Raw genomic sequence first — 7986 nt, 5'->3', positions numbered from 1 at the left:
CCTGGAACAAGCCTACGAAGATTATGATCTGTTGACATGCCAGATGACGGGCACATCTTCTTTTCTTTTTCTTATGGGATAATGATCGTAGTACCTCCGAGCACAACAGCGATGGTGATAATTATCCATAGAGTCGGTCGCAATTGTGGATACAGAATTGGCAGCAGCCTCGGCTTTCTTCTAATATATAATATTCGACCTTTCTTTTATATATCTAACATATAATGATGTACATTATAAAAAGATTTTATGTCTAAAAATATTTATAAATTTTTTTACTCAAATTCAAACAATAAAATCCTCAAAAGTTGATAAACAAAATTATATAAGAATTTATTAGGTATCTTTGTGAGGTACTTGGTCAATAAAATAATCGAACTAAAAAAAAAAAAACAACCCACCGGTACAACACCAACCTCAACATAATTTTTTCTAATTTTTATAATCGGACTCGAAACAAATCTTTGACTACTAATTATATCATTCTAGTAGCACCAAGCCTTGCTAAGTATCACAACAAAGAGGGAGATAGAGAAGGTGACAAATGGCATGTGTATAATTAATTAGGAGATGGCCCTGATTTATAGAACCCAAGAAGGTAGGGATCCTTGTCAACCTTCCAAGTGTTTGGTTGGCATGTAGGGAGATGTACCAGAAAGAAGCTCGGAATGTAAAATGCATTGAAACCAGACCAAAACCAAGAGAAAAATAAGGAAAATGATTTAGCATTCACACAAATGACTATTTTTTTCTTGTTTTCTTTTTTTTTCTTCTCATTGCTTCCGGTCATGGGGTTGTGAGGAGTGTGGGAGAGAATGTACAAGGAGGAACATTCAACCGGGTGGGAACCTAGTATCAAGAAAGCCCAGTTTCAGCAGCAGTCCGCCCGTCGCCGGAGCTGGATCTTCATGCCCATGTCAATTGCTCCGGCTGACGAGGAGGAGGAGGATAACACGACAACACCTACAGAAGCAGCCATGGTGGAGGAGGTGGGGGAGGAGGTTAACCATGCTGAGAAACTACTCCCTAATGGTGACTTTTACACGGGCCAGTGGCGCGGTGGTGTGCCACATGGCAACGGGAAGTACTTGTGGACGGATGGGTGCATGTATGAGGGCCAATGGCAGCATGGGAAGACAATGGGCAAAGGGAAGTTCTCTTGGCCTTCTGGTGCAACTTATGAAGGGGAGTTCAAGTCGGGATTCATGGATGGAATTGGAACCTATACAGGATCATCTGGGGATACATACCGTGGGTCTTGGTCCATGAATCTTAAGCATGGAGAGGGGAACAAATCATACTCTAATGGGGATTACTATGATGGTGAGTGGCGTACTGGATTTCAAGAGGGTCATGGGAGGTATATATGGAGAAATGGGAATGAGTATGTAGGGCAGTGGCTTGGAGGGAAGATTCATGGCAGAGGGACATTGATCTGGGCAAATGGGAATAGGTATGATGGTGGATGGGAGGATGGGATGCCGAAAGGAAATGGGAATTTCAGGTGGGCCGATGGGAGTTTGTACATTGGTGTTTGGAGTAGGGATGGTAATAATGTGCAACAACAGAAGGGAGTTTATTATCCTTCCTCAGCAGCAAGCACACCAACTGCAAGAGATCCTCAGGAGGCGTTTGCTGCCGGGTTGAGTGATTGTTTGGTTTGTGAAGGAGAGACTGTGTCTGTTATGCCTTCGCAGAAGACATTAAATTGGTCTGAAATGGAAGCAGATTTTCTGCAGAAACAGGCTTTGTGGAGATCATTGAAGTCCTCAGACTCTATTGGTAGGCCAAGAAGAAGGGCTTCTGTGGATGCTCTTGTGGCGATGGGTGGTACGCCATCATGGAGAATGAATGGCAGGGCGAATACAACTATTGGTTTCGCTAGTAGTGGTGGAGGTGATCGAAGTTTCAATAGGATTTGTGCATGGGAACCGGATGGTGGTGATATCACATGCGACACTGGGGATCGCAATTCACTAGTGTTGGAAGGAAAGGATGATGTTGTGATGAGAGGGTTGCCTGATGAAGCAGACTCAAAGTCCGAGGGGAGGAGCCCTCTGCATATGGGGTGGTTGCCTAAGGAAATGAAGAAGCAGGGAGAGACCATCTCTAAAGGGCACAAGAATTACGATCTCATGCTTAATCTTCAGCTTGGTATAAGGTACAGGGTTGGCCTCAAAACTTAATAAACCGAATCAAAAATCAAGTTAACTGAATGGCTTGGTGCTATAACATATTATGACATGATTATTTTCACGTGTCAAACATATAAACTCTTTGACAAAAAAATTATGAGTTATTATGCTGCATCTGTAAGGTTCACGTAGTTTTTCTTTGCAAAGGCATGCTGTTGGAAGACAACCTTCTCCAAATATGTCATTTGATCTCAAAGCATCAGCTTTTGACCCAAAAGACAAAATATGGACTAGGTTTCCCACTGAAGGATCAAAACATACACCCCCTCACAATTCTTGCGAGTTCAAATGGAAGGATTACTGTCCACTGGTTTTCAGGTAAAATCCCAAGATTTCTACCATATTTTCATTATTTAGCTTATCCTTTTTCATGCATTTGCACTGCACTAAATTTTCAGGACTCTCCGAAGATTATTTAAGGTTGATGCAGGTGATTATATGTTATCAATCTGTGGAAATGATGCTTTACGAGAACTCTCTTCTCCTGGTAAAAGTGGCAGCTTCTTCTACCTAACAAATGACGACCGCTACATGATAAAGACAGTGAAGAAGTCTGAAGTTAAAGTGAGTATATTACATTTTCACTAACTACTCATGAAGTAAGATCAATTGATATATATTGTCGCCAATGTAGGTGCTCCTCAGAATGCTGCCTGCATATTACAATCATGTTCGAGCATTTGAAAATACATTAGTAACCAAATTTTTTGGTTTGCATTGCGTTAAATTAACTGGGGCCATTCAAAGAAAGGTTAGCATTTTGGTTTTCTATACAATGGCATCATTCATGAGTTTTTTTTAATAATCTTAATCTGCCTTCTGATTCATCAGGTCCGCTTTGTAATAATGGGGAATTTATTCTGCACTGATTATCCAATTCATAGGCGTTTTGATCTTAAAGGATCTTCTCACGGTCGCACAACTGATAAGCCAGAGACTGAGATTGATGCTAATACTACACTCAAAGATCTTGATCTTAATTATATATTCCGTTTGCAGAAAGCATGGTTTCAAGAGTTCCTTAGGTAAATCCAAGTTTTATCCATCTTAACTTTTTATTCCTCTAAGCTTTGATTTTCCCAAATTTTCATCCGGGAACCATCAATTTTGAAGGCAAGTAGACAGGGACTGTGAACTCCTTGAGCAGGAGAGAATCATGGATTACAGTCTTCTGGTTGGAATCCATTTCATAGATCCCTCCATGCCAAAAGAAATACCTGTGTTTGAAGGTAAATTCAAGCACCTATTAACACTAACAAACTTTGGCTTTCAATTTCCTTATTGTTGTACTTATACAATGCATTCTTTAATTGAAGATAATATTGATACGGACAACACAAAAGAAGTAACACCTCGTCTTTCAAGAGTAGACATAGATCAGTTTCTATGTGATCCATCCAGGTAAGATGATGCAATAACTCGGCATATTTGTGTAAATAATTTTTTTATGGAACACATTATGTGTTCTAATGATGTTATGAAAAGTAACCTTTTGAAAAGAAAATATGTGCTTAAAGATTCATAGGTAACATACCCAACCTTCATGAAACTCCATAAGCTTTTGCACTTATGAGCTTATATCATGCATTATCCTATGCATATATGATCCTTATGAGTTTATACTATTAACTTCTTACTTACTACATGGTGTTGTTGTAGATGGGCAATGATTAGACTGGGTATAAATATGCCGGCAATGGTTGAAAGGAGTATAAGGAAGAACGAAACCGAGCTGTTCGGAGAACCAACCGGGGAATTCTATGATGTGATCTTGTTTTTTGGAATCATAGACATACTTCAAGACTATGATATTAGCAAAAAGCTTGAACATGCATACAAGTCATTCCAATATGATCCCACCTCAATATCAGCTGTTGATCCCAAGCAGTATTCTAAACGGTTTCGTGATTTCATTTTCAACGTTTTCAAAGATGAGACGTAGGAATGCATAGACTAAAAAGGGTCTCTGCAAATGCTTCAAAGTTGAAGTTGGTTTGTGGTTCATCAGGTACTAAGCTTCGCGGCATGTGTACATTATGTCAGCAACCATGTTGAAAGGTTTTCCGGCCAGCTTTGCGTCATTTGAAGGATCTCTAAAACTGAAGAGTTTCTCTTCTAACGATTCTTAAAACCCTCCCTCACATAAATATTTGCAAAGATACAAAGTAGTTGTGTAGTTTTATTCATTACTAATTGTAGATGTGAATTTTGTATCTGGCAAAATTGTGGCAAAGAATGCACAAGCCAAATTAGAGTTCTCCATCACTTAACCTAATCAAAATGTACCTATGATTCTTAATTTTGTTTTCTCCTTCAGTGAGTTTTTATTTGTAATTTTTATTTATATTTTTGACAAAACCAACATGAACAACTAATAGAGAAGATTTACAAAATTCAGCAGCATGCCTACTCTTCAAAGTATAATCAAGGTCATTAGCTATTAATCACAAGGAAAATCCATGCACATAGTCTTCCTAAACGAAGATTCATCCGATTTAAAATTTTGTTTTATTTTATTATTATTTTTTTTTACAAAGTCGACAAGCGACAAAGCAAATAATAAGCGGTCACGGAGGTGCACTAGTTACGGTAGCTTCACTGACCTCCTAATCCACATCAGAATGATATCAGCTTAATTAATTTTGAGATTTTACCTCTTACCTAGGAAATTGGTGGAGAATAATAATTTTTTGTTCCTTAATTATTCTATTTAGATACCTGATTCCACCCTTTATGCTTTTATTGACTATTCTCTATTATCATGTGACCAAATGTTACATAAAAAGAAAAGTTATAAAATCTTACATCTGTTGAAAATATTCCAAATAATTCACTCTTGACATAAACGTGTATATAGATTTCTATAAATATAAGATACGCATAAGAGAAAGAAAATTTATACCAAACACCCTTGCTTCTGTTTGGCCTTTTTTTTTTCTTCTATATCACCTTTACAATAATGAAGAGTGGACTGTTGGGAATAATTAGATTAAAAGATCCAAAATACATTGGTTTGGTGTAATAGTATTGTATTGGCTATTGCTATAGTAAAACAAAAGGGCTACTACAGTGCTAGCCCTTACTAAAATAATGATATATTGCTACTACAGAGCTATTGATCTTGTGGAAAGCTTCCACGAATGTCGCAATGGGGCAGCTTCCCTCGTCGTCTTCAAGCTTCTACAAGTAGGATTAAGGGTAGATCTCTCCAGATTATTCTTCCCCCATCGATTTCCTCATCAAAAATGCCTTTAATCGCCTTCTTTTACCCAAAATCTAAAGTATGGAGTTGAGAGCCCAAGGAAAGGGATGATCAAAAGCTCAAAATGTCCTAAAACTTTATTTTTAACTCATCTCAGGATGGCTTCACAGTTTTTTTTCATGGGTGCAAGGATGCCCGTGAGAACCTCAGGATTTCTACCGAAATTTGCTTAAACTACTATAGTAAAGTGTTATAGCTACAGTAATTACTATAGTAAATCGTCATATTTGAGGGTTGTAACGTGAATGAAGCCAATTAAACCATAAAAAGACATCGATTCATCAAAGAATATATAAATAATATAGAAATTTTACATATATAATACATTCATTTAAGCGTTTATCAAACAACCCCACACCTAAGCTTTTGTTTGTCCTTAAGCAAACAAACATGAAGAACCAGGGCAAGAAGACAAATGGCTAAATGTGCAACCTAAAGCTCAAAAGTAAAGAACTTCATACGCACAAATGAAATGAAATAAAGAAAGTGAGTTGTTCTACAAGTAATCGAGTAATGATTGTCATGTTTCATCTAAAGTGCTCCTGTGAGTGTGTGTAAACTTCCTACCTCATCCTCCACACCCTGGAGTACCCCAAAATGTCCATTCACCCCACACATAATGATAACAGGCATTAGAAGTGTTAAAGACACCCTCAAATAATCAATCAAGAGTACTTCAGTTCCTAAGTAAAACTGTAGCCGAATGCTAGGAAAGTTTTAGGAGATCAATAGAGATATTTTATTTTATTTATTATTTTTTTATTTTTCTAAGTCCGACTAACGTAGACTGCTCAAAATCTTTCAGGAGGATGAACATGCTGATTATGCACAAGAGCCACCCAACTTATTCGGTTACAAGTCTACATAGACGCATTCATACTTTACTAGCAGAGGAATACCGTCATAGATTCCTTTTTCTTCTCTTTTTCTCTCTTATTTATATATACATATATATATATATATATCCATATATATATATATATACTTTTTCTCACATCTCTTGGTTTAAAAACTTGCTACACTTCACTTAGGCTACAAAGAGACAATAAAGGACCCAAAAGCTATTAAAAGAGTATTGAAAGTAGAATTTAACATTCTAACACCAATATCAAAGTGATAGGTTGGGCGGAGTGTACAAGGTGGAAGTAATCATGACAAAGCATGAAGGTGCACTAAACATAAAACAGGAGTTCCACTAAAGCACAGATAAGAAATGCAACTCACATCTATCATTCTTTCAAGCTAGAAATTTCTTAACTAAGTATCATAGCTATCACGGGTAGGTCAAGCATACACAAGTATGAAATACCCCATCCCCATGCCTAGAATTGTACATTGCCCTCAATGTATATAAAGTAGTAATACATGGTGAAAAAGTATGAAATAAGTATAAGGAGATGGCGTAAAGAAACTTCCCCATTTTCGGTAGAATTGAACAACACATGCACAAATGCTGGGTGAGTTTGATCCGCGAGAGGTGAATCACATTTCCTAGTAGTCCTGTTAAGATCAATAAGCCGATCACAACTCAAAGCTCATAAGTGGAGAAATGCATAATGACAAGAGCCAAAATAAACAAAGTTTAGCAGGGACTGAACCCTTGCTAACTATAGAATACATGATAAAAAGAACATCACAAAATAAAACAAAGTACTAGAAATAACAACATGAATAGAAGCAACTCATGCGTGTTGAGTACAACCAATGTGGGTACTATGTGTCTAGAAGGAAAAGTGATGCCATAGATGTAGTGGCAACAGATGTGGTGCCAACAGATGAAGAAGACCTACGAATAAACACTAAGACTTCAGCCATATCTCGCTCGACTCAGCGTTGTGATGTAATGATCTCCTTCTACCCCTGCTCAAGGACCTATAACTGACGCTAGACCTCAGTTTGGAGCTCATAGAAACTTATCTCAAGTGATTCTGGATAGTCTCTAGCTCAATCTCATGTGATGGCCTTACATCACGCTCAATCATCGCCCGATGTTGGGCAAGACCATAGGTACCACGCCTTTTTTCTACTATTTTGATAGAGACCAAAGTCGACATCCCAAGAGGGATGATGCTGCCAATGATGTGCATGCCCTGAGTGCGATCGATCAAGCCCATACCTTGTATCAACCATGTGATGTAGGGTCCGCCAAAAATAGCCCCGAGGTGCACATACTACCCTTAATGAGAGAGAATATCTACAAAGAGGTGTCTAATGTGAATCAGTTAGAGCTCGAATATATTGTAGAGCATCAAAAGGTCATAGCCCCACACAACTCCTATAGAGTCCAACAGACCCCCAATCCCTCTAGTCAAGAGTGCGTGGATATAACGATGGACGGGTCTACCATTTGGGTTGCCTTCTTTTTCTTGGACCCGGCAATGGTAGCCCAATGTGAGTCAGATGAAGTGCAAGAAGGAAAGTTCACGGGTAGGTATTAAAAGTAGGGTGTTTGCGTGTATTCCTCTATATAGAGTTCTAAAGATACACCCAGTTCCTCTCTTAGCACTTCACCCAATTGTAACCGTAAAG

The 7986-nt window shown here is 38.1% G+C and overlaps 1 protein-coding gene across 1 annotated transcript; it reads left to right on the top strand.

Annotated features, from left to right (window-relative positions):
* The first annotated feature begins 815 nt into the window (after positions 1-815).
* LOC120273143 (phosphatidylinositol 4-phosphate 5-kinase 6-like) lies at positions 816-4137 on the top strand. The gene is made up of 9 exons (XM_039279787.1): positions 816-1830; positions 1897-2161; positions 2343-2513; positions 2594-2759; positions 2830-2946; positions 3027-3220; positions 3309-3424; positions 3512-3596; positions 3855-4137. Exons 1-9 carry the CDS (start codon positions 816-818, stop codon positions 4135-4137), a joined length of 2412 nt encoding a protein of 803 aa, XP_039135721.1.
* Positions 4138-7986: the final 3849 nt, after the last annotated feature.

Source organism: Dioscorea cayenensis, chromosome 12 (genome assembly GCF_009730915.1).
Source record: "Dioscorea cayenensis subsp. rotundata cultivar TDr96_F1 chromosome 12, TDr96_F1_v2_PseudoChromosome.rev07_lg8_w22 25.fasta, whole genome shotgun sequence".
In the NCBI taxonomy this organism is placed as follows: Eukaryota; Viridiplantae; Streptophyta; class Magnoliopsida; order Dioscoreales; family Dioscoreaceae; genus Dioscorea; species Dioscorea cayenensis.
Note: the sequence above shows the minus strand (reverse complement) of the source record. Positions and strands in the feature narration are given on the sequence as shown.

What these genes read in the sequence shown, in the direction of transcription:
- LOC120273143 (XM_039279787.1), top strand. Translation starts at nt 816, where the DNA reads ATGTACAAGGAGGAACATTCAACCGGGTGGGAACCTAGTATCAAGAAA. An exon ending in TGAAGAAGTCTGAAGTTAAA is followed by an intron (nt 2,760 to 2,829) that starts GTGAGTATATTA and finishes TCGCCAATGTAG; the next exon opens with GTGCTCCTCAGAATGCTGCC. An exon ending in TTTCTATGTGATCCATCCAG is followed by an intron (nt 3,597 to 3,854) that starts GTAAGATGATGC and finishes GTGTTGTTGTAG; the next exon opens with ATGGGCAATGATTAGACTGG.